Source organism: Carassius auratus, chromosome 29, assembly GCF_003368295.1.
Source record: "Carassius auratus strain Wakin chromosome 29, ASM336829v1, whole genome shotgun sequence".
Taxonomy (NCBI): Eukaryota; Metazoa; Chordata; class Actinopteri; order Cypriniformes; family Cyprinidae; genus Carassius; species Carassius auratus.
The window spans coordinates 20,943,762-20,971,222 of NC_039271.1; the positions used below are offsets into that span (position 1 = coordinate 20,943,762).

The 27,461-nt window shown below is 36.4% G+C and overlaps 2 protein-coding genes and 1 long non-coding RNA gene across 3 annotated transcripts; all 3 read left to right on the plus strand.

Moving 5' to 3' along the window:
• Positions 1-545: 545 nt before the first annotated feature.
• Positions 546-3,073, plus strand: LOC113048359 (deleted in malignant brain tumors 1 protein-like; the record flags this gene model as incomplete). The annotated part of the gene is made up of 5 exons (XM_026210147.1): positions 546-979; positions 1,133-1,284; positions 1,610-1,924; positions 2,189-2,512; positions 2,877-3,073. Coding segments are annotated over exons 1-5 (990 nt in total), but the record flags the coding sequence as incomplete, so codon positions are not given.
• Positions 3,074-8,027: 4,954 nt separating this feature from the next.
• On the plus strand, positions 8,028-10,382 carry LOC113048362 (uncharacterized). Its single transcript, XR_003276448.1, has 3 exons — positions 8,028-8,223; positions 9,953-10,011; positions 10,133-10,382. It is a non-coding gene; the product is annotated as an uncharacterized LOC113048362 (long non-coding RNA).
• Positions 10,383-12,376: 1,994 nt separating this feature from the next.
• On the plus strand, positions 12,377-15,637 carry LOC113048361 (scavenger receptor cysteine-rich type 1 protein M130-like). The gene is made up of 2 exons (XM_026210149.1): positions 12,377-12,579; positions 15,271-15,637. The coding sequence occupies exons 1-2, from the start codon at positions 12,468-12,470 to the stop codon at positions 15,600-15,602; spliced, it is 444 nt and encodes a 147-aa protein (XP_026065934.1). The 5' UTR covers positions 12,377-12,467; the 3' UTR covers positions 15,603-15,637.
• Positions 15,638-27,461: the final 11,824 nt, after the last annotated feature.

The following is a 27,461-nucleotide window of genomic DNA, read 5'->3' on the forward strand; positions in this document are numbered from 1 at the left end:
TGAACCCTCTGCACCATCCTTGGTGAAACTGTTAAGTCAAAAAATACACATAACTAGTCCATACACTGAGGCATACGGTCAGTTACCTGACAACAAGACTGAACTGTAAAATTGATCTCAAAATGCAATGGTATGGGTAAGAGCTGGAAATAACATCAATGTTAGACCATTAAAAATGTCTGAGATGGAAACAATATGCAAAAGTTTACCTTCCCCTCAACATCCTGGTAAATTCTTAACTATTCTGCAAACACATACTAAATATGCTTTATTTTTCTGGTGGCAGATTACAGGGCAGTTCTGTTAAGAACATTGTTCTTAACACTGTTAAGAAGTAACTGATGCAATTTTAAACACTGAGTGTCCGACACGGAGTCATGATAATGATAAAACAACAGGCTCAGGCACGGCTGCAATTGCCCACTAACACGTTTTGGAGAAGCCTGAAAATCATTACATTTTCTTCCAAGAACCAAGCAAAAGATTCAAGAATCTGCTTCAGACATGTGTGCTTCAAAAAGGCATGGATTGAAGAGTGTAAACTCCTATTCAATAATGAAATGCTTTGTTCATAAATACCTTCATGAATAACATGCAAGCTAAACGAGCACAACTGATCAGAATTACAACAACAAATTGATATGATATGGATGCATTAAGTAAGCGAGTTAGGGAACTAGATTAATCTGGTGGTTTCATAGTGAACACTGAGAATGCTATGTTTACAGGGTAGAGATCTCAGCGAAAATTTCATGACCAAAATGCAGAAGTGAAACAATTATTTGGACCAACAACCAAGATCAAAAATAGTGTCTTATCACTGTGGAAAAAAGGGACATGTGATTGCCGGGCACTAAGGGCAGATAGGAAACCATGTGGTGTGCAGGCACAATGGCAAGAAAACAGGAAGCAGCAATCAGGCTCCACATATCCTACTACATAGCACACTAAGCAAGAATAGGAATGCCTACAGAGTGATGTCGGTTCTGATTTATCTATGATGACCCTCACTTTCTCAAATAATAAAAATGCCTCTGATTTGTCACTGATTGTATTTGATGATTTCCTCTGTTGTGTCTAATAAGGTAACAGTGAGTGTCATTGGCAGCTGTGAGTCTCTCTCTCTCTTTAGGGGGCTGACAGGAGCCAGTTTCTTCAGTGTGTTTGAGGGAGCAGAGGAGAAACTTGTGCTGACAGTCAAACAGACGTGTGACGAGCAGAAGATGATGGAGGGATGTCTGACACTCGTTTTACTCTTCACTATATTCACTCTAACCACATCTGGTGAGTACACAAATGGACAGTATAGTTTTATTTAAATGTGTGTGTAAATGAGCAGTTAATCTGTGATGGCCTCAAATCACTAGAAAGTGAGACCTGTGTAATATCTAGAAAATAAGATCTTGTAACACTAATCATCAATTAAGAAATTTTATTTTATGAATGATTTAATGATAAGACTATTTGTATTTTTCTTTTTCTTGTACAGCATTAGTTTAAGCATACATTTCTGTATCTTGATTTTGTATTGTATGTATTGTATTCTATTGTATGTAGGCTGTTCTACTGCTACTGTGGTTATATTTATTTCTGTCTCTTTCATGTACAGATTTGGAGACTGTTAGGTTGGTTGGTGGTAACAGTCCCTGCAGTGGTCGAGTGGAGGTTCATCATAATGGTCAGTGGGGAACAGTGTGTGGTGATGACTGGGATATGACTGATGCTGAAGTGGTGTGTAGAGAGATGGGATGTGGAAAAGCTGTAGAGGCTCTGAGTAATGCTCATTTTGGACAAGGATCAGGACCAATCTGGATGGATAATGTGGCCTGTAGTGGATCAGAATCAACACTTAAGGACTGTAGATCATTAGGATGGGGTGTCCATAACTGTGGTCATCAAGAAGATGCTGGAGTCAAATGCTCAGGTGAGCTGCTCCATACATTACCCTGTTAGTGCGTTACTGGTAGACTTTCATCCATAAACATCATAAATACAATTTAAAATAATTGTGTGGATTTGTTTCCAGAGCAATTCTTAAACAATTATTTGATAATTAGCATATTTTATGGTCTAAACTACTCAATTTCATCCTCTTAAAAAATGACATGAATGGACTTGCTTCTTGTTTTATGTCTGCATTATAATCATAGTGAGATGATGGTCTTCTCTGTTGTGTAAATAAAATCAGAAACTATAAACTACGGAAGGTCAAGACTTGTGGACGGGTCTCACCTGTGCTCCGGAAGAGTGGAGATTCTTCTTGTAGGTGGATGGGGTTCAGTGTGTGCTGCTGCCTTTGACCAGCAGGATGCAGAGGTTGTGTGTAGAGAGCTGGACTGTGGGGCTCCTGTACAGGTGCTGAGAGCAGCTGCTTTTGACAAAGGAGACGCTCAGATGTGGACACAAGAGATTCAATGCAGAGGAAATGAATCACACATTCGACACTGTCCATCATCAAACTCACATAAAACAAACTGCACCCATGAAAATGATGTCGGACTGATATGTTCTGGTAAATGATATAATATAATATATAATTATAATATATTATGTAATTATTAAATAGTGTTCCTGTAGCTCAATTGGTAGAGCAAAGTTAAGGGCTCGAATCCCTTGAGAACACAAGGTTGATAGCCTGAATGCACTGGAAGTTGCTTTGGATAAGTTCTGCTAAATGCATACATTTTATTATATGTTTAACCTATTTATTTTAACAAATCCAATTATTATATTTACTAAAACAAAATTTTTTGAGTAGTACCATCATTATAAACTCTGAGTGACTGTAATAAACAGAACTAAGAACATGAGAATTACTGAATTACTTTGTTCTCTTACTTAGAATCTCAGTAGCCTCAGTAGTGTTCTTTCTCCAGGTTACACTGATCTCAGGCTGGTCAATGGTCCTGACATCTGTTCTGGTCGAGTTGAACGTCAGTACTTCAGTAAATGGGGCACAGTGTGTGATGCATGCTGGGATATGAGAGCTGCCAGTGTCCTCTGTAGACAGCTGAATTGTGGGATTGCTGTGTCTGTTGTGGGATCAGACTGGTTTGGAGAAGGAAGTGGTGAAATCTGGGCTGATGTGTTTGATTGTGACGGGAATGAAAGAAAACTCTCAGAATGTTCCATCTCTTCATGGAGTCGAGCTGAATGTTCTCATAGACGAGATGTTGGAGTCATCTGCTCTGGTGAGTCCATTTTAATGATATTAATATAATTTAAGTTTCAAATTTACTTATATAAAATGTAACAATGATATAAAGTTCATATTACTGTAGCATTTACTTACATTATGCTATGGAAGACTTAATCTTATACAAAAAGATTAATGCTTTTGTCATTTAAGTTTTACATTTAATTATATAAAATGTAATATTTATATAAAACTATAGAGTTCCACTGTGGTCTTTAACACATTTGCAGTATTTTAGTAAAATGTCAGATCTTTCACTCAGATTCCTCTCTGGCTCTTCATGATGGTCTGGTGCGGTTGTCTGGAGAGAGACAGTGTGAGGGGGAGGTGGAAGTTTTCTTCCATCAGGTCTGGAGGAGAGTTCTGCTGGACTCCTGGAGTCTCTCTGAATCCTCTGTGGTCTGCAGACAGCTGGGCTGTGGCTCTGTGCTGAACTTCTCCGGCTCCTCTTCATCCAGTCCTGAACACAGTCATGAGTGTGTGACGGGCTTCCAGTGCTCTGGGAGTGAAGCTCATCTGGGGAACTGCAGGTCTCCACAAACTCTCAACTGCAACTCCACACAACAGCTGTCAATCACCTGCCTTGGTGAGAAGAACAACATCTGGACAGATTCTGCAGTTGTTTGTGATCAATAATGTGTTTTTCTGTCTCTGAATATCAGGTCGGGGGTCCATCAGGCTGGTGGGTTCTGGGGGAGACTGTGCAGGGAGGCTGGAGGTTTTTCACAATGGCTCATGGGGGACAGTGTGTGATGACTCTTGGGATATTAAAGATGCTCATGTGGTGTGCAGACAGCTGCAGTGTGGAGTGGCCCTCAGTAACCAGCCGGTACCAGCCTGGTTTGGTCCTGGTTCTGGACACATATGGCTGGATGAGGTGGAGTGTGAGGGGAATGAGACGTCCCTGTGGAGCTGCTCTTCTCCAGGCTGGGGAAAACATGACTGTCAACACAAGGAGGATGTAGGAGTCGTGTGCTCAGGTAAACACAGTGCTGTATTTTTTAAATTATACTTAAAATTAATATAAAGGCTTTAGAATCAACCTTTAAACACATTCACATATCCATAATTTTTTCAATTTTGTTATTTTAAAATTATATTTTCTTTTCATTTTCATCTAGACTTTAAAGAGATCAGGTTAACTGAGGGCTGTGAAGGGAATCTGGAGGTTTTCTACAATGGATCCTGGGGTAATGTGTGCTGGAACCAGATGGACAGAGACACAGTGAGTCTGATCTGTCAAGAGCTGAACTGTGGAAGATCTGGTGTTTTGTCTGATTCTCCAGCAAGAGTGAAATCAGCTCCTAACTGGCTGGATAAAGTAAAGTGTCGACCACATGATTCATATCTGTGGCAGTGTCCATCTTCACCCTGGGGACAGAATGACTGTAATAGAGATGAAGTGGCCAAAATCACCTGCTCAAGTGAGATGATATTTAAATAATGAAAAATGTTCTCAGTAGTCATGTTTCTTTAAACACAATATTTATATAATTCGTGAGTAAACTTATGTTAAACTTTGCTGATGGAAAGAGCATAAAATTATTTGTGAGGCTTAATTTATGTTTTTACACTAATATGTTTCACTAAAAGATTTTATGTCCCTTGTGTGCTAATGTTCTCTTCATGTTTTAATCTCAGAGGAGGAGAATCAGGAGTCTCCTCGTAGTCATCTGACATGTTCAATCTCACCATCTCCTTACCAGAAACAGTGTTCAAGTAATTACATTTTAATTGTATTTATATAATAATTGTACAGCATTTTTATTTTAATTAACGTTAACCTTATTCTCCAAGTATATCATTGAAATATGTACATTAAAACTTGAACAATAAGTCTAATCATACATTTAAAGCTATCTTGGTTCAGTGTGTGTTTTGTTGTAAATGTCAGTGCTGATGTGTGTGTTTTAGATCATCTTCCTCTCAGACTGAGTGGAGGGGACGGCCGGTGCTCTGGGAGGCTGGAGGTGTATCATAACGCTGTGTGGGGCTCAGTCTGTGATGATCAGTGGGACATCAGCGATGCTCAGGTGGTCTGCAGGCAGCTGGGTTGTGGAGCAGCACTGAGGGCTGATGGGTATTCAGTCTTTGGTGCTGGTGAAGGTGTTGTGTGGATGAACAAAGTTGAGTGCAGAGGGAATGAGATTCACCTGTGGGACTGTCCTCTCTCCCTGAAAAACAACACTTACTGCTCCCGCAAAGAGCACGCTGGACTTACCTGTGCAGGTCATAGCCAAACAAAAAGTAAGATTTTAAAATTTCAATTAAAGTCTCTGAACTGAGAATGTCAGATGGGTGCAACTGTTTATCTTTCTGTGTTTGTGTAATCAGATGAATTTGACTTATATACAATTTAATTTTTTGAGTAGTACCATCATTATAAGCTATGAGTGACTGTATTAAACAGAACTAAGAACATGAGAATTACTGAGATTATCTCTGTTCTCTTACTTAGAATCTCAGTAAACTCTGTGTTGTTTCTCCAGGTTACACTGATCTCAGGCTGGTCAATGGTCCTGACATCTGTTCTGGTCGAGTTGAACGTCAGTCCTTCAGTAAATGGGGCACAGTGTGTGATGCATGCTGGGATATGAGAGCTGCCAGTGTCCTCTGTAGACAGCTGAATTGTGGGATTGCTGTGTCTGTTGTGGGATCAGACTGGTTTGGAGAAGGAAGTGGTGAAATCTGGGCTGATGTGTTTGATTGTGACGGGAATGAAAGAAAACTCTCAGAATGTTCCATCTCTTCATGGAGTCGAGCTGAATGCTCTCATAGACGAGATGTTGGAGTCATCTGCTCTGGTGAGTCCATTTTAATGATATTAATATAATTTAAGTTTCAAATTTACTTATATAAAATGTAACAATGATATAAAGTTCATATTACTGTAGCATTTACTTACATTATGCTATGGAAGACTTAATCTTATACAAAAAGATTAATGCTTTTGTCATTTAAGTTTTACATTTAATTATATAAAATGTAATATTTATATAAAAACTATAGAGTTCCACTGTGGTCTTTAACACATTTGCAGTATTGTATTAAAATGTCAGATCTTTCACTCAGATTCCTCTCTGGCTCTTCATGAGGGTCTGGTGCGGTTGTCTGGAGAGAGACAGTGTGAGGGGGAGGTGGAAGTTTTCTTCCATCAGGTCTGGAGGAGAGTTCTGCTGGACTCCTGGAGTCTCTCTGAATCCTCTGTGGTCTGCAGACAGCTGGGCTGTGGCTCTGTGCTGAACTTCTACAGCTCCTCTTCATCCAGTCCTGAACACAGTCATGAGTGTGTGACGGGCTTCCAGTGCTCTGGGAGTGAAGCTCATCTGGGGAACTGCAGCTCTCCACAAACTCTCAACTGCAGCTCCACACAACAGCTGTCAATCACCTGCCTTGGTTAGAAGAACAACATCTGGACAGATTCTTCAGTTGTTTGTGATCAATAATGAGTTTTTCTGTCTCTGAATATCAGGTCGGGGGTCCATCAGGCTGGTGGGTTCTGGGGGAGACTGTGCAGGGAGGCTGGAGGTTTTTCACAATGGCTCATGGGGACAGTGTGTGATGACTCCTGGGATATTAAAGATGCTCATGTGGTGTGCAGACAGCTGCAGTGTGGAGTGGCCCTCAGTAACCAGCAGGTACCAGCCTGGTTTGGTCCTGGTTCTGGACACATATGGCTGGATGAGGTGGAGTGTGAGGGGAATGAGACGTCTCTGTGGAGCTGCTCTTCTCCAGGCTGGGGAAAACATGACTGTCAACACAAGGAGGATGTAGGAGTCGTGTGCTCAGGTAAACACATTAATATAAAGGTTTTATAATCAACCTTTAAACACATTCACATATCCATAATTTTTTCAATTTTGTTATTTTAAAATTATATTTTCTTTTCATTTTCATCTAGAGTTTAAAGAGATCAGGTTAACTGAGGGCTGTGAAGGGAATCTGGAGGTTTTCTACAATGGATCCTGGGGTAATGTGTGCTGGAACCAGATGGACAGAGACACAGCGAGTCTGATCTGTCAAGAGCTGAACTGTGGAAGATCTGGTGTTTTGTCTGATTCTACAGCAAGAGTGAAATCAGCTCCTAACTGGCTGGATAAAGTAAAGTGTCGACCACATGATTCATATCTGTGGCAGTGTCCATCTTCACCCTGGGGACAGAATGACTGTAATAGAGATGAAGTGGCCAAAATCACCTGCTCAAGTGAGATGATATTTTAAATAATGAAAAATGTTCTCAGTAGTCATGTTTCTTTAAACACAATATTTATATAATTCGTGAGTAAACTTATGTTAAACTTTGCTGATGGAAAGAGCATAAAATTATTTGTGAGGCTTAATTTATGTTTTTACACTAATATGTTTCACTAAAAGATTTTATGTCCCTTGTGTGCTAATGTTCTCTTCATGTTTTAATCTCAGAGGAGGAGAATCAGGAGTCTCCTCGTAGTCATCTGACATGTTCAATCTCACCATCTCCTTACCAGAAACAGTGTTCAAGTAATTACATTTTAATTGTATTAATATAATAATTGTACAACATTTTTGTTTTAATTAACATTAACCTTATTCTCCAAGTATATCATTGAAATATGTACATTAAAACTAGAACAAGAAGTCTATTTATACATTTAAAGCTATCTTGGTTCAGTGTGTGTTTTGTTGTAAATGTCAGTGCTGATGTGTGTGTTTAGATCATCTTCCTCTCAGACTGAGTGGAGGGGACGGCCGGTGCTCTGGGAGGCTGGAGGTGTATCATAACGCTATGTGGGGCTCAGTCTGTGACGATCAGTGGGACATCAGCGATGCTCAGGTGGTCTGCAGGCAGCTGGGTTGTGGAGCAGCACTGAGGGCTGATGGGAATTCAGTCTTTGGTGCTGGTGAAGGTGTTGTGTGGATGAACAAAGTCGAGTGCAGAGGGAATGAGATTCACCTGTGGGACTGTCCTCTCTCCCTGAAAAACAACACTTACTGCTCCCGCAAAGAGCACGCTGGACTTACCTGTGCAGGTCATAGCCAAACAAAAAGTAAGAAAAATTTCATTTTTAAAATTTCAATTAAAGTCTCTGAACTGAGAATGTCAGATGGGTGCAACTGTTTATCTTTCTGTGTTTGTGTAATCAGATGAATTTGTAGATGATAGTTTATCAGACTCCAAACCACAAATCTGCATGTTAATGTGTTTGTCAGTGAAAGTATCTTCCTGTATGAAATTTTCGAGAGTGATCATATTAGGTGCATTTGTGGAGTTGGAAGAGATAAAGAATTAACTTAGCTCCCCAAAGATTTATATTTTTAAATAAGTTAAAATATGATATGATATGAACAATTGCATCAGATGTTTGAGTCAAGACTGTTCAACAGTGGCTATATAATAGGCCAGCCACACAAAGCGAAGACTAGTTAAACTGCATTGACAGATGCTGACCAACGCAACAAACACTTGTCAGGTTTTATTGGATCATTGTGCCTCCCTGTCAGTGTCTGTTGCCATTAGTCTTCATTTGTTTCCATTAACTGAATATGTTCATTCTGCATTTTTCAAGTTGTGGAAAGTCTAGCTGAATTGTGATTAAAAAAAAAAAATAATAATAATAATATTATGATTGTCATCATCTGTTGTTGCAGTGTGAATTAACCCTAAAATGCAGTGAGCTGAATAAACAGGCATTGTTCACACAGAATGAATGTAAGCTTTTAAAAATGCACGACACAGTGCAATAAAATAATATAAAAAGAGCTAATGGTTTAAAAAAAGTGAAGCTTTTTACTTGACACAGCATTGGCAAAAAGCCCACCTACAGTACAAGATCAAAACCAGATTTTGGCCATGCCTTCGAAAGGAAGTGAAGGTCAAACTAATGGTCTTGCCTATGGAGGATTGCTCTTATCGCACAACAATTGTGACAGCTGTACTTTATAGAGGTTATGCACAACATGCTTCCGTATTCATTTATCCTAGTCTTGGTACTTCCGGTTCAAGCATTTTTTTATATGCTTTGTTAAATATGAAACAGTTTAACTCAAGATGCCTTCAAAGTCCATCATATATATTTTTTATTCTTTTCATTAACATATATATATATATATATATATTTAAATTAAATTTATGCATTTAGCAGACGCATTTATCCAAAGCGACTTACAGTGCATTCAGGCTATCAATTTTTACCTATCATGTGTTCCTGGGGGTATATATATATATATATATATATATATATATATATATATATATATATATATATATATATATATATATATATATATATAATGAATAAAATGTCAACAATAAAACAGCTAGATAGTCTAACTGATTACCATCCATAGATATCTATAATAATATAGATATTATTCGTAACAGCTGTTAGCACGTTCTCCGACAAGTGGAAGCAATGAGAACTGTTCCAGGTTATGTCAGGTGACGTTCCACATTTACCCTAATTTAAATTAAAATAAAACAAAACATGGTTCACAGTCTGTCTAAATATATTCACTCTGGTTATTCCATTTTACATATATAAAGTATAGGTTAAAATAGTTGTTTATATATATATATATATACATATATATATATATGTTTGAATATATATATATATATATATATATATATATATATATATATATAACATTTCTATTGTTACGCTAAAATTAATGAATCATCATAGCTTTATCAGGTTTTATATAATAGTCATGTCTATGACATGACAAGCTATATTACAAATTACAATGTGAGGTTTTGTTTTACATGTGTATCAGAGGGAGATCAGGAGGAGGATGATAACGTGAAGAACACAATGAAGATGAGAAAAACCTAGGTAGGTTATTGTCACCTCATACTTTATAACTATGTTTATAATGTTTACATTTCTAATTCAAACATAATCTAAATGAAATTATAACAATGAAATATGTGAATTTTTTTTTTTTTTAAAACAGACTATGATGATATGGGGGAGGAGTCAAACAAAGAAGGAGGGGCCTTATGACCACACCTACTATCTCTTCCATTAAAATCATATCACAGATACTGGAGCTACTGGGACTTTCTTATATTGCTACTAATGCATCAATGGCTTTTTGTTATTTCATTTTTATTTTTTAATAAAAAATGTTCATGCTTTACAAAATTTGGTAACAACAAATTTTAGTATTTGTGCATTTAAGTGCATTTCACCCTTTTTTTATTTCTTCAGAGTCTCCACCTGTTGAGCTGAGGGCTGAGGGTTTTTCTTTTAAAGTTTCGTGAGATATTACTTTATTTTAGTGACAAACCTCCTGATATATAGTTTTATTTAGTTTTATAATTTTTTTTCATGGTTTATCGCCACCCTTTTAATGCCACATTTTGTTTGTTTGTGCTTTCCATGAGTTTGGTGTGCTATAAAATAATATAGTGTTATTCATTTTTAATCAGTTTGTCTCGTGTGCTCATTAAAATTGTTTTAAATTTGAAATATGAATATTCAGTTTTTTAAAGACAAATATTTAGCGTTTATTGCTGACTGACTCTTGTTGGCACAGATTTGTCCTTTAATTAAATCTCCAATCTAATGTTGGCTAGGTGTACAAAAACAATGCATTTGCAAAATGTTTTATTTTGAAACAATCTTAAATTCTTTGTGTGTTTGTAGTATATTTAACTGGTGTTGATAACACATCTGAGACCATTCTAAAAGGACAGATCACTGATACTAGTAGATATGTTTACAGATTTATAATCCCTCTAAACGTGACCATATTACAATTATTGTATATTACTACTATAATACATTGCTACAACAAAATCACTTATGCAAGGTGGCAAACACTTGTTTTTCTCCGTAGCTTTAAGACTGCGTCTAGTCTCATGTAGACCAAACTTTGATAAGACAAAAGTCACATTGTAAAATATTCTGGAGAAGAACCACTAACATGGTAGATGAGAGTAGACAGTCTGACTTACAGTACATGTAAACCAGTTAGTTTGGTTTTCTATGTTGTGTTTTTGGAGGGTTTATTTTAAATTTTGTCATACTAAATTATTTTCTCATTTATCTTTATTTAATGCATGAGATACCACTGATACTATGAAACTATCTTTTTTTCTCTCAAGCTAAAATACACAGAGATTAATTTATTATTTCTTTGTTTAAATGTACAATTTTAGTCTGTTGCTACACTGCTGTGGAGTATGAATGTGCAACACAAGGTGGATAAGCAGAACGTATAGTAGCATACTGACTCTCTCTGCTGGTTACAAGGAAAACAACATTGAAGAGCAATTATGGGTTTTGTGGGTCATCTGATGGAATAAAAAGTTTTATGGGATTAAATACATTTCACATTAGTTACAAGAATGAATGGAGAAAAATCTTTTCTGCCTCCCACTAATAATAATCTATTTAGACTTAAACTAAAGGTAAGTCTTTATTTATTCAATTGTAATTTTATGTCATTTTACAATTTTCAAAGTTGAGTTTAGTATGTCATGCTGACATATCTATACAATAATAGACTTTAATAGTGTTTTGGAGATTCACAGTTAGTTATCAGTGCTTTTATCTTGTTTCTGCAGGTGTTTGGCTTTGATGCCGTAAATAAACTGGAGAGTTTCCTGTCTCCTGTATGTCAATGTGTGTGTGTGTGTGTGTATCTCCGTGTCTCCCCTCAGTGAGGCATCTTGATGTGTGGGAGGAGGAGTTCATCAGCACTGACAGCTTTGATATATATGGTGAAAATCAGAAAGCCTCCTCTGATTTGTCACTGAGGTTGTTTGATGATTTCCTCTGTTATGTCTAATAAGGTAATAGTGAGTGTGACTGGAGGGTGTTGGGACTCTTTTTTCTTGCATTAAGGAGGCTGAGAGGATGTCTGTACTTCTGTATCATCAGTGCGGAGAAGCTTACTGGGTGCCGAGTTAATCATGCTGAGGATGATAGCAAGATACTTGACGTTCATTTTACTTTTTACAGTTTGCAATACTCATCACAGCTGGTACAGTACACAAGTATATAAAAAGAAAGAGATTATTATTTATTCATTCACAATAATTACCTTTCTTTGTCTCTCTCAATTGTTTAAAATATACAGACCATGTGAATGTGAGGTTGGTTGGTGTCACAGTCGCTGTGCTGGTCGAGTGGAGGTTCTTCACAGAGGTCAGTGGGGAACAGTGTGTGATGATGACTGGGATTTGGCTGATGCTGCAGTGGTGTGTAGAGAGCTGGACTGTGGAGAACCTGTAGATGCTCTGGCTAATGCACACTTTGGACCAGGATCAGGACCAGTCTGGATGGCTTTTGTCAGATGTGTTGGTTCAGAATCCACACTGAAGGACTGTGAATCAGCAGGATGGGACCGAAGTTTTTGTGAACATTCTAAAGATGCTGGAGTCATCTGCTCAGGTAGCATATGCACATTTGTGGCCACACTCGAGTGTTGCTGTTGTATCTAAAGGATGAACAGCTAAAGTACTCAATGCCATAGTATACAACATTTTAGACTGATGCGCACAATGTGTGATAAGAAACATATAGCAAAAAAAAAATAAAAAAATAAATTCTTCCAGAAGGTAAACTTCAAATGTGTGATAGACAGTGAATAGTGAACGCTAATTAATAAATTATTTATATTATTATTATTTATATTTATTATTTGCATTTTCATAATTTCATGTTTTAAATGTTAATATATGTGTAAACACATATATGCCACATTTGTTTACTCAGCACATATTACAAGCTTACAAGCTGGTTGAGCTGTTGCTTCTGAGCTGGCTTGAAAAATAGTTTAGTTTTTTTTTTTTTTAACATCACATTTTTAGACAGAATAGTATATAACACAGAAATCATACTATATAAAATAATTGATGACAGAAATTACAGATTTCTGGCAGCAACAATAATAATTACAACCATGAAGTTAAAATGAAGTTAAAAATGTAAAATTGGAATAAAGATAGCAAAATAATTTCATAAAAGGTTTAAAAAAAGATTTAAACTTTGGAATATGGAATGTCTTTAAACTGTTGTTAAACTCCTATACTCTGCCAAAATATGGAACGTATTTTCAAAAGCACATGTTAAGCAAAATGTAATGGTAAAAAACATTTCATAACAAGAATAAGCACTCTTTAGTTGTCAGCCATGGACTCATCATGGTCCAGGATCCCATTTTTTTCCAATCTTTAAGTTTTGAATTGCAGATTTTAAAATAAATAATACTAGTGCATTATGAGCCCAAAAAATATAACAAAATACATGTATGGCTTTTAACTTTCTTAATGCACATTTTATCAATTGAATAATGTTGTATAGTTAACTGTCCCTCATTAGTCAAAACATGTCCCACTTTTGAAATAACGTTTTCTAAAGTCTGATGACAAAGATTGCTTCAAAAAGAAAATATTCTTAACACACTTTAGCAATATTATTGCAAAATTTTATGTACAAATACATCAAAAATATAATTTAATTTCCAATTTCTTTCTGTTCCTCAGCATGTCTTTAAAACATCTCATGTCATGTTCAGTGCTTCGGCTCTTAATTCATCTATGCCTAAATACATGATATTGATTTGTTCCTAATAGTTTATACAATTAAGACAGTTTTTTTTATTTATGATGTTAGTTAAAACGTTATGCTTTTTTATTTTAAAGAAAGTCATGATATTAATTTTTTTTTTTTAACAATTAGGTGCATTAGTATTCCACTCATTGCTCTCGCTTGTGGACTCTGGGTTTTTTCCTCTAATTTAAATTATTTAAAATTATAATATAATTAGAATATTAGTAATATTAAAGGAAAAAAATATATTTTAGTTTTTGACTGCCCTATTTAGTGTTATTTATTGAATCATCACATGACCAGTGGGATTTAAAGCATTTGCATGAACTGATAAGATGTGTATCTGATTTAAGTTTAGTTTACTTCCAACTTCATTTGCAATTGCTAGTTATGGACAAGTCAAGAAAAGAATGTGCAACCATGTAAAATGTTGTCTTTGAACTTCCATTTTTGCAGTAGCTCTATAACAACATTGTTGAAGAGTAATTAGCTGGTGGAGTGGATTTACTTATTGTAGTGTTAACAAAGTTATCATGTGCATTGTAATGGTCGAAGCAGATATCATAACAAACATCAGTAGACCAGGAAGATTCTGAAATGAACATTTATAAATTTATACAACAAATTCACGCTGTGGAAACAATCCCGAAGACAGAATTCCCTGCTTAAATTAAAAATAAATAAAATAATACAGGTAAAACCAGCCTAAGCTGGTTGGCTGGTCTTTTTGGTCAAGTTGGTCTAGGCCAAGGTGGTATTAACTTATTGTTCCAGCTGGTCTTTCAGCCTGACCAGCTAAAGAAGTGGCCAAAACCCCTCTAAAACCAGCCTGCTGACCAGCTATTATGATCAGCTAAAACCAGCCAACCAGCTTAGGCTTCTTTTAGCTGAGTGCAGTTCTGAAAATGGGCGGAGATACATAAGGTCTACGAATTCTGTGTGTTAAGATGTTTCCTTTTACTTTTTCCTTTGCATGTTCAAATGTATAAAATTAGTAATGCATTTTTCAGATCCCAATGATATTTACTGGTTTTAGGTTTGAAGGGTCTGTTTTTATATATATAGTCTAAATAATGTTTTATGTCATGCTTGCATCAGTTGACTCTCATTTGATCCATGTCTACCTATAGGAATATGATGCCTATTATGGCACTCCTACATGATATCTATTTAGTATTATTCAGTAGCTTTATTGCTTGCTCAGGAGCAAACTACCCTTCTCCATCCCCAGCTCCACCTCCCTGTGATATTCCTTGTTTCCCTAATCAGACTCCTTTTATCTTGATTAATGTTGTTACACTGAAATGTCATTAATAACATTAATGATATCTGCTACAAATTATTTCTCTTCTGTTTACCCTAAAGGAGTTCTTGCTGCACTCCCTGGTCATTCATGATAGGTTGCATGGATGGGCCGGAAGTTTTTACCTAGAACAGAACCATACCACCAATCCAAACTCTATGCTAAGTGTCAGTCATTTTGATAATAGTGATCCTGACAGAACTATACAATTATTTATGTTTTTTCAGAAGTCCGGCTGATTGGAGGTTCTCGCTGCTCTGGGAGATTAGAGATCCTTCATAATCAGACGTGGATGTCAGTGTGTGATGCTGTCTTTGACCAGCAGGATGCAGAGGTTGTGTGTAGAGAGCTGGACTGTGGGGCTCCTGTACAGGTGCTGGGAGCAGCTGCTTTTGACAAAGGAGACGCTCAGATGTGGACACAAGAGATTCAGTGCAGAAGAAATGAGTCTCAGATTCATATGTGTCAAACATCTTTCAAATTCACACCCAATTACAACTGTACTCACAAAAATAATGTTGGACTGCTTTGTACAGGTACGTGTTGTCTGTTTCAATAGGAAATATTTACTTAATTACTTAATCTCTTCTAATTTTTTTCTTTTACTGTACACAGAAATAATAAATGTGCGGTTGGTTAATAGTAACAGTCCCTGCAGTGGGACAGTGGAGGTTCTTCATAGAGGTCTGTGGGGAAGAGTGTGTGACATTGGTTGGGATTTGTCTGATGCTGCAGTGGTGTGTAGAGAGCTGGGATGTGGAGAACCTGTAGATATTCTGAGTGATGCTCAGGTTGGACTCAAGTCAGGATCAATCTGGATAAATAATGTTATATGTATTGGATCTGAGTCCACACTGAAAAAATGTGGATCTGTAATATGGGGTTTCCAAAGTGTGTGTCAGAGCAAGAATGCTGGAGTCATCTGCTCAGGTAACCTCACAACTGCATTTTGTTAAAACAGAGGTGTCCAAACTTGTTCCTGGAGGGCCACTGTCCAGCAGAGTTTAGCTCCAACACTAGTTAAACACACCTGAACCAGCTAATCAAGGTCTTCAGACTCACAAGAATCTTCCAAGCAAGCAAGTTGAAGCTGGCATTGAGGCATTTTTCCATCTCAAAAATATATCTAAATTATGACCTATGCTCTCTATCTCAAATGCAGAAATGTTAGTCCATGCGTTTATGACATCAAGGTTAGATTATTTTAATGCTTTATTAGGTGGTTGTTCTGCACGCTTAAAAAACAAACTTCAGTTAGTCATAAATGCAGCAGTTAGAGTTCTTACTAGAACCAGGAAGTATGACCATGTTAGCCCGGTTCTGTCAAAACTGTACTAAATGAATTAAAGGTTAATTCATACTCGTGGTGTTTTTTTCAGGCATCAGACTGGTTGGAGGTTCTCGCTGCTCTGGGAGGTTAGAGATCCTTCATAATCAGACGTGGATGTCGGTGTGTGATGCTGTCTTTGACCAGCAGGATGCAGAGGTTGTGTGTAGAGAGCTGGACTGTGGGGCTCCTGTACAGGTGCTGGGAGCAGCTGCTTTTGACAAAGGAGACGCTCAGATGTGGACACAAGAGATTCAGTGCAGAGGAAATGAATCTCAGATTTCATTCTGTTCGATATTGTCACCACACAAACACAACTGCACCAGTAACAACACTGTGGGACTGATCTGCTCTGGTTAAGTATAAATATTCAGCATCTCTTCATTTGTTTTTGATAGTCATGTCTTAGATTTAAGATATAAAGTGATCAATCTAAAGATACGTTTATATATTCTTTCTGAACTTTCCTTACTTTGCTTAGGTTATACTGCTCTCAGGCTGTTAAACAGTTCAGACTCTTGTTCTGGAAGAGTGGAGGTTCAGTTCCTCAGTAAATGGGGCACAGTGTGTGATGCATGCTGGGATATGAGAGCTGCCAGTGTTCTCTGTAGACAGCTGAATTGTGGGATTGCTGTGTCTGTTGTGGGATCAGACTGGTTTGGAGAGGGAAGTGGTGAAATCTGGGCTGATGTGTTTGATTGTGACGGGAATGAAAGAAAACTCTCAGAATGTTCCATCTCTTCATGGAGTCGAGCTGAATGTTCTCATAGACGAGATGTTGGAGTCATCTGCTCTGGTGAGGTCATATTACTGTAAGATTGACTGATATTATGCTGCTCAAAGACTCAATAGTAGAAATACAATTTTTAATCTCAAAAGCATTTAACATATTTATTTTAGGCTGAAATGTTAATGTTCTTGTCATTTATTTCTAAATTGATTTATTAATATACAAAACGTTTTATTTTAAAACTTGCAGTATTTTAGTAAAATGTCAGATCTTTCACTCAGATTCCTCTCTGGCTCTTCATGACGGTCTGGTGCGGTTGTCTGGAGAGAGACAGTGTGAGGGGGAGGTGGAAGTTTTCATCCATCAGGTCTGGAGGAGAGTTCTGCTGGACTCCTGGAGTCTCTCTGAATCCTCTGTGGTCTGCAGACAGCTGGGCTGTGGCTCTTTGCTGAACTTCTACAGCTCCTCTTCATCCAGTCCTGAACACAGTCATGAGTGTGTGACGGGCTTCCAGTGCTCTGGGAGTGAAGCTCATCTGGGGAACTGCAGCTCTCCACAAACTCTCAACTGCAGCTCCACACAACAGCTGTCAATCACCTGCCTTGGTGAGAAGAACAACATCTGGACAGATTCTTCAGCTGTTCATGATCAATAATGTTTCAATAATGTTTTTCTTTCTCTGAATAACAGGTCGGGGGTCCATCAGGCTGGTGGGTTCTGGGGGAGACTGTGCAGGGAGGCTGGAGGTTTTTCACAATGGCTCATGGGGGACAGTGTGTGATGACTCCTGGGATATTAAAGATGCTCATGTGGTGTGCAGACAGCTGCAGTGTGGAGTGGCCCTCAATAACCAGCCGGTACCAGCCTGGTTTGGTCCTGGTTCTGGACACATATGGCTGGATGAGGTGGAGTGTGAGGGGAATGAGACGTCCCTGTGGAGCTGCTCTTCTTCAGGCTGGGGAAAACATGACAGTCGCTGGGGTATATATTTTTTGCAATAGCTAAATAAAAAATAAATAAAAAACATTGTATAGGTCAAAATTATAGATTTTTATTTTATGCCAAAATCATTTGAATATTTAGTAAAGATCATGTTCCATGAATATATTTTGTAAATTTCCTACCGTAAATATACCAAAGCTTAATTTTTGATTAGTAATATGCATTGTTAAGAACTGAATTTGGACATCTCTAAATGGATTTTCTCAATACTTAGATTTTTTTTTTTTTTTTGCATCCTCTCATTCCAGATTTACACATTGTTGTATTTTGACCAAATATTGTCATATCTTAACAAACCACACATCAATGGAAAACATATTTATTCAGCTTTCAGATTATGTATAAATCCCAATAAATAAAACAATTACCCATATGACAGTTTTTGTGGTCCAAGGTCACTATTTGTGTATTTGCATGACTTTAATGTGTTTGTGTCTGTTTTGTCAGATGTGTCACTGTCCACTACTCCTGCCACAACATCATCAGCTTCTCCTCCAGTTTCTCCTCAAGTGCGCTCAACATCAGTCTCTCCTCCACAAACTCATCCACCAGTGTCTCTCCCAGTGCTTGTGATTGTTCTGGGAGTTGTGCTCTTACTGCTCTTAGTGCCACTGCTTATACTGATTCAGCAGAACAGAGTGATGAGGAGAGGTAGGAGAGACCCAGAGACTGTCATTTTGTGTCTTATTCAGTGTGTGATCAGTCATGTGTTGTAAACTGACAGCAGGTTTGTCTGTCTACACTCATAGCTCTCTCTAAGAGGAGACACAGGATGATGTCTGAGGCCGTTTATGAGGAGATTCAGCACAGAAACAGTCTCTTCACTCAGAGGGGTGAGTAAGTGTCATCGTGTCTGTCATGAAGTGTCATTGTTTAGGTCAAGAGGATAATCACTTAATTCTGAGGGATGAGTGGAACAAAACACATTCATTTGTGGGACGTTGAGTGTTTTTTTTTTTTTTTACAAATTATATAGAGTTGGTGCTGAATGATCCAAAGGAAGTGGGGTTTTGGCAGATTTGTGATTCTATGTGTCTAATGTTTCTACTTCATAAGAGGAAGTGTCCTTTCTGAAGAACAGCATTCTGGATGTAAAGATGCTGATGAGCTCCTTTCAGGTTAGATGAATTAAAGTGCTAGTTGACCCAAAATAAAAATTCTGTTATTAATTACTCACCCTAGTGTCGTTCCAAACCCGTAAGTCCTTTATTCATCTTCTGAACACAAATTAAGATATTTTTGATGAAATCAAAGAGCTTTCTGACCCTTCATAGATAGCAATGCAACTGAAATGTTCCCGGGCCCAGAAACACAGTAAGGACATCAATAAAATAGTCCATGTGACATCAGTGGAACACGCATGTGTCATTCTACTCTCAATAATGGCAGAGGACAGTGACTTGGAGGAGAAGAGTGTTGAATAAAATCGTTGTTTTTGTTTTCTTTGCAAACAAAGTGTTCTTGTAGCTTGGACTATTTTACCAATGTCCTGGAAACATTTTGGTTGCATTGCTATCTAAGCAGGGTCAGAAAGCTTTCATCAAAAATATCTTAATTAGTGTTCTGAAGATGAACGAGGTCTTACAAGCTTGGAACGACATGAGGATGATTAATTAATGACAGAATTTGAATTTTTGGGTCAACTTTCCCTTTAAATACATCTTACTTGCTAAATACAGATGCCTATGTATGTTGTGTAATGCATGTAATTAATTAAAACTATTTACTTAGCAAGCACTTAGCACTTTACTTAGCAAACATTTTCTGTGCAGAAATTATGTACAGTTCACTATTCAACACACAATTTAGATATGGTTTAATTCATTCATTTATTCATTTGTATATGTTAATTTAAGCAAAATCTACCGTAATGTTTCCATCACTATGGAGAAAATTAAAACATTTACAGGTCAAAAATAAAAATGACAGGTCAGTGACTTTAATTGATGGGTTTCCTTTCTATAAGGTTTCGGGTTTCTGAACAGTAAACCTGTTTGTTTATAGACCTTTTTCAAGGTAGAATGCATATTTTAATATATATGCGTTTTAACTGATAGATGCAGTTAATTTCTTACTGTTTTTGTTGTAGATGACTTACCAGAAAACTATGATGATGTTGTCATTGTACGACAGTTGTCCAGTGATAAACCAGGTGTGTGATTTAATTTAAATTATTTTTCCCCCTTATTTTTCTTCACATTTCATGCCATATAAAGTATGTAGTCCAGGGATGACCAAACCTGCTCCTGCAGGGCCAGTGTCCTGCAGAGTTTAGCTTAGTCTTGTCCCAAAACACATATCAAGTTTCTAACCCTGAAGACCTTGATCAAATGGTTCAAGTGTGTTTGATTGTGGTTAGGACTGTGGCCCTTCAGGAGCAGGATTGGACACCCCGATATAGGTTTCTTCTCATGTAATTAATAAAATGAAACACATTTATTTCAGAGGGTGTTCATGAGGAGTATGATGATGTGAAGAATTTCACAGAGTATATGAGTGACAGGTTTGGTATGTTATTAACACTTTTGTTTAGTCTTTATAATCACTTTATATTATACCTTTTTTTTCATGATAATTTCTGTTATCGTGAAATTGCATTTAAATTTACTGCTAATATTAATATTTATTATAATGCATTTTAATGTATGTATTAATACATAAATTTCCTCCTGTTTTCCAATAACAGACTATGATGATGTGGAGGAGAAACCAGGAAAACAAGAAGAAACTGAATACTTTTAAAGTTTCAGTTGTTTTGTTACACCAACAGTGTTTTGTTACTGTATTTTTATGTTTCTGTATTGAATTATACAATTTAAATTTCTGTCAGAAATGTTTTGTTTGAAACTTCATAATAAATGAAGCCACCATTCTGCCATATTGCTTTGCTCTAGAATTCCCACATATTCTACTGAGTAATTAGTAAATCGTATAAATTTAATTAGAAAACGTCACCCAACGAGTCAGCATTTTTATATCTAAAATCTCACTGTACATTCTTACAATGCAAGCGTCCTAAGCCTGTAAATGGTTGCATAATGTTGGGAATTTCCCCTACTTATTAAAAAATTACGTTCATATTAATTACGTAACTAACATTTGATCAGCTGACCGGACAAGACATCTCAACGTTTAATGTTTATTACAAATGTCAAAGGTCTCATTATGAAATCTGAATAAAAGTGTATGCTTTGTAACATATACACTATGTAAAGTTATTCACTGTGCTTATGTTATTATTTTGTAATATTGTTTTAATTAGTTCAGTAGGCTAACTGCAAGTTTTTCAGTAATTTTGTTTACAGTATGTATTTTGAAGCAGTTAATGATTTAAATGTTGGTTAAATTACTACTTACTTAATTAACTTAATTAATAAGTTACTTACAACACGTTACCTCTATGGAAACGCCATAGAATTAGCTCAGTCTTGATGAGTCTGAAACAGATGTTACTCAGTTAGGAAATACAATACACACATTATAACCTATTCAGACAAATAACAATGACTGTGTACAGACTTGAAAGACATTACATTTTATTTTCAAGATTACGTGAGCATAATTTACCTATTAATGTATAGACTTAAAGCACTATTTGTACTTGTACAGGAAAAGTGAAGTTGCTAGGTAGCAGTAGTTTCTCTGCTGCTGACTGGAGGTTCATCTTGATGGTCACAGTATGAGTTGATGACTGTGCATTTTTGTTATTATATAATATTTTTCTACAATATATTAAAATGTCAGGTGTCTTTGATTAGGGTTTGAGATAAACTCTACAGGACATCAGCACTCCAGGGCCAACAGTGTCTATCCCTGGTAAAACTTAACAATAAACAAAAGAAAGAAATTCATTCTGACCATATTTTTATTTTTAGTTACAAAAAACAAATAAAAAAATCATAAAACATCACATGCATGTATGCATACTTTCTAATTAATTAAACCATTAATATTACTCCAAAAGTACAGAGTAAAAAGACAATCCCTAATCAAATGACATCATTTCAGGCAAAGATTCACAAAAAGAGCAGGATGTCTCAATGATATAAAAGTGTATTTAAATAAATGTAAAAAAAAATATATATAAAAAAATATATATATTTATATATATATATTTTTTTTCACATTTATTTAAATGTAAAAAATACATAAATAATAAATAAATCTGGAAATAAATAAATGTATAAGTGAAAAAAATAATTAAATGAGGAAACAATACAATTATGCATAAAGAAATACAAGGGTTTTTTTTTTTTGTATATTGCATATTGAACATGGACAGTGAAATTTTGCACCTCTTTAAAATAAAAATAAAACGTTTTGCTGCCATCTTCTGGAAAAAATACATAATTGCAGCATTAAACACATGATTATTGCTATTATTTTAATATCCTCCAAGTTATAGCCAACTTAATGATTAATTAACATTCAATTAATATTTAATTTATTAAAAAGCACATCAGAATATCTTTAGCAAAATATAGTTTATATTAAATAAAAACTAATTAAATGAGTTATTTTCATTTTCCCTCTCCCCCCGTTTGACTGGAAGAGGTGGAGGTACTGGTCTGCTCATCTCTAATGATTGGAAATGTAATCGTTTACCATCTTTGGATATAAACAGCTCCTTTGAATCTCATTCAGTTACTGTTACCTACCCTCTTAAAATATATTTTGTAGTTGCCTATCAACCCAAGGACCACTAGGTAACTTTTCGGATGAATTAGATGAGCTGCTCTTAAACTTTCCTGAGTATGGTACTCCCCTAGTTATGCTTGGAGATTTCAACATCCACCTAGCTAAACCCCTGTATGCTAACAGTGCTACTGATACTTTCTGCTCCACTCTTACATCTGGTTTAGACACTGTTTGCCCCTTATCTTCCAGGCCAGCCCGTTACACCCTTTCTGCCCCTTGGTTATCTGATGTTCTACGCGAACACCGTTCTAAGATTAGAGCTGCTGAAAGAGTGTGGTGCAAATCCAAAAATACTACTGAACTTAGTCAGTCACTACTATCTTGCTTCTCTGCTAATGTCTCCACTGCTAAAATTACATACTACCATAACAAAATTAACAATTAATCTAACTCTCGCATGCTTTTAAAAAAAAATCCTAACTTCTTTGCAGGGCCGGCCCGAGGCATAAGCGAACTAAGCGGCTGCTTGGGGCCCCCTGGTCTTTTTTTTTTTTTTTTTTTTACTTTATTTATTTATTTATTTTTACAATTAAATAACTTAAACAAGTGATATAATTGAATGAATGAATAATGAACGAATAAATGAATAATTAAAGACAAGAAAGTTTGAGTTTGAGTCTTGCGCAATTGCGCATAGACACCTCGCGTGCATTGACAATTCGCGTCGGCGCGCAAGTGCGCATCACTGTAATAAATGATAAGCCATCACAAAAGGATGTATCCCTCTGGTGCCGAAAAGAGAAAGAAGAAAAGGACATACATTTGGCTTGACGTGGGACGTTCGAGAGTCTCAAATTTAGGGACCGTCTCTAAAGTTACATGCGATATTGGTATAAACTTTTCTAACGTCAGTAGCATTTGAGGAGAATGACTTACAGTCATAAAAACAACTGTAATTGTTCATCTAGGTGTCAGGTATAATGCACAATTGAATATAATGTTTAATATTTTTTAAAATAAACTGTAAATCATATGTAAATTATGCTACTTTTTCACATGGGCTCAAAGGCAAATTTGAAGCTCAGTAGCATTTGAGGAGAAAGACTTGCAGTCATAAAACAATTGTAATGTGTTCATTCAGGTGTCAGCTACAATGCACACCTTATACATTTTTTATATATATTTAAATAAATTATAAATCATTTAGGTAAATCCAAGGCCCGTTTATCTTTTATTATTGTTTATAATTTCCTTTTGCAAGTTTTCCTTTCCTTTATGAATGAAGACTATGAAATAAATTAGTCACAATAAAGTTACAGCCATAGGTAAATGCAGAGAGCTAAAATTGTAATTAGTAAATAATATAATTTATTCATTTACTTTTTTATTTGATTAGAGTTCTATTTTCACCCCTATAGTAGTTTTTTTTTTCCATCATCATATTTGAGGATTGCACAACAATACAGTCCTGCTGTCCCGATGTCATCAGTGACTTTGCCTCCTGAAAAGCTAGGAAGGAACAATTTTGAGGCCATTGTTGTACAATTTTCATTGTTGAATCCTAGCTGTTCTTATGTTTGCTTTCATTATTTAAGTTTTGTACTATTTTTTGTAACATTATATTTTTAATTATATTAATGTTTGTCTATTTTGGTTTCATTTAAAAGATTGCACATTTGCAAATTATTTATTTCATGTTTTGTGACAGTTTGTATTCAGAAGTTTAAGAGTAAAGTATGTTATTTAAGTATTGATTTGTATTGATTTATTTTGTATTAATACATAACCTCACTGTATTCATTTATGATGTAACATTATAGCGTGACATTTGTGTCAACAATCTTGAAGCACAGGTGACTCCGCATGGTGGGAGGGGGACCCCCAAATCAAATTCTGCTTAGGGCCCCCAAGAGGCTCGGGCTGGCACAGCTTCTTTGTCCTCCTCCTCCCCCTCCTGCTTCATTTCTAATAGCTGATGACTTTGTCACGTTTCTTTTTAATAAAATTAAAAACACCAGTGCACAATTTTCCACACCACAGCCAGTCAAGCTCATATCACCAGCAAACATACACTCATTTACATCCTTTTCTTTACTCTCCAAGGCAGAATTCTCCAAACTCATCCTTTCTAATCATCCTACTACTTGTCAGCTTGATCCTATTCCATCTCATCTCCTTCAAGCAATTTCTCCTGCAGTTGTACCTGCACTCATTCACATCATCAGCACATCCCTCCACACTGGTGTTTTTCCCTCATCATTTAGACAGGCACGTATAACTCCACTACTTAAGAAACCCACCCTCAACCCATCTCTTTTAGAGAACTACAGACCACTTTCCCTTCTTCCTTTCATTTCAAAAACACTTGAACGAGCTGTGTTCAACCAAGTCTCTACATTTCTCACATACAACAACGTCCTTGACAGCAACCAATCTGGCTTCAGAAGTTGACAATCAACTGAGGCTGCCTTGCTTTCAGTTGTTGAATCCCTAAGACTGGTAAGAGCAGAATCCAAATCTTCAGTACTTATCCTGCTTGATCTGTCCGCTGCTTTTGACACGGTTAACCACCAGGTCCTCCTATCAACCCTACTGGCAAAGGGCATCTCAGGAACCACACTTCAGTGGTTTGAGTCTTGCCTATCTAATAGGTCCTTCAAAGTATCTTGGAGAGGTGAGGTGTCTAAGTCACAACATCTAACTACTGTGGTACCTCAGGGATCAGTTCTTGGACCATTTACCTAAATGTATTACTTCAGACTTATGTGCCCTCTAGAAGCTTGCATTCTGCAAGTGAACATCGCTTGATTGTGCAATCCCAAAGAAGCACAAAGTCACTTTTACTGACTTTTAAATTAAATGTTCCCTCCTGCTGGAATGACCCCTCCCCAACTCAATCCGAGCAGCCGAGTCCTTAGCCATCTTCAAGAATCGGCTTAAAACCCATCTCTTCCATCTTTATTTGACCCTCTAACTTTAGCACTCACTATTCTAATTATATTCTTAAATCTAATTACCTTTCTTTTCTTTTTGTATTCTATTTTATTTTCATTTATTATGCAATTGTGTGTGTGTGTGTGTGCGTGTGTGTGTGTGCGTGTATACATAAGACCTCTAACACTAGCTTGCTCGATTCTTTTTCTATTCTATCTGTTTTCTTTTAATTATTATAAAATTTAAAAGCCCTTGCTATGTGTACTGTGTTAAGCTAACTGAGACTTGTTATAGCACTTATATATCATTACTCTTTTTGTTATTTTTGATTGCTTCCACTGTCCTCATTTGTAGGTCACTTTGGAAAAAAAGCGTCTGCTAAATTAATAAATGTAAATATACTATTGTGTAATCATATTTTAAAATGAAATAACAAAATTAGTAGAATCCACTTACAGTAATATTATGGATTTATTCAGAAACAGTGATTTAAAATGTTAAATTGAGTAAAATTAGTCATGAGAAATTGATTCTAGTAAGTTTGTGTAAGTGAAGTATTCAGACTTACAGAAGTCATCGGTGCTTGTATCATCTGTGTTCAGGTTCAGGTTTTCATGCTGTATATAAGCTGCAGTGTTTGTGTACCAGTGTTTGCGTCCCCCTTTCAGAATCAGCAAAATGTCCATTATTTTACCAAAATAAGAAAGATGTGTTTTTTTTTTTTTTTTTTTTTTTTTTATGTAGTACTGACCTTATACTGACCTTAAGATAAAAGATGTTTACATATAGTCCAAAATAGAAAATAATATATAAAATTTACCCCGTTCAACAGTTAACATCCCCTACTGTGTATGTACTGTGTAATACTGTGTTGTTAAAGGGATAGTTCACTTTGAAATTGAATTTTAGTATGTTTTTAGCTTACCTCAAGGGCATCCAAGATGTAGGTGACTTTGTTTCCGCAGTAGTTTCAATTTTGATATTTTTATTAGTTTAAATTGTTCTTGTCTGTCACTTATATAACACAGGTCTATGGTCACCACCTCAAAGAGCATGCACAGAGAAGTCCAAATTATACAATTCCCCATCATAAGTACACATTGATGGCCTAAGACATGAAACGAGTGGTTTGTGTGAGAAAATGAACAGTATTTATATAGTTTTTACCTCTTCAACACAACCACATCCAAGTGATCTGAAGACCTTGGATGTCGCCTCCAGTTTATATGTGGCAAAGTATACACAACATGCAAAACGCTGTGGCTCAACAGTGGAGAAAACTCAGGATCTTCAGTCAGGCAGTTGTGTAATGCGATACTGTCAATGTACTCCTCATTGTCTTGTAGTTGTGGCATTGCTATGTTCCATTCGTGACAACATATGCTCTCCACTTCTGTTGGCATCTCACAACACTTACTACTAAAACACCACCAATTTTGAAGAGATCTCTGTCTCTCTGAGGCTTGAAGACGTGCTGCTGCAGTGGATGCTTCCTCCATCGCTCCTGAGTACTTGATCTGTGTATTCTGGTTCAAATAAATATGGTTGTGAAAAAAATTAATCGTTGTCTGTTGATTAGGGCTGTGCTAAAAATCGAATGCCATTTCGATTCATCTCGTAAAGGCGCTTCTGTGACTGGAAGCACATCTCCAGCACGTGCATTCAGATCAGGGTTGCCAGGTTTTCAAAACAAATCCTGCCCACTTGCTCCTCAAAACTAGCCCAATCGCGTTTCCAGGAGGTTCCCAGATGAAAAATTGCTTCCCGGGGTTAAAATACACATTTTT

Excerpts from the sequence above, each read along its gene's own strand:
- LOC113048361 (XM_026210149.1), top strand. The coding sequence starts at position 12,468 with ATGGCTTTTGTCAGATGTGTTGGTTCAGAATCCACACTGAAGGACTGT. Across the intron at positions 12,580-15,270 it reads TGCTGGAGTCATCTGCTCAG|AAGTCCGGCTGATTGGAGGT; the intron begins GTAGCATATGCA and ends ATGTTTTTTCAG.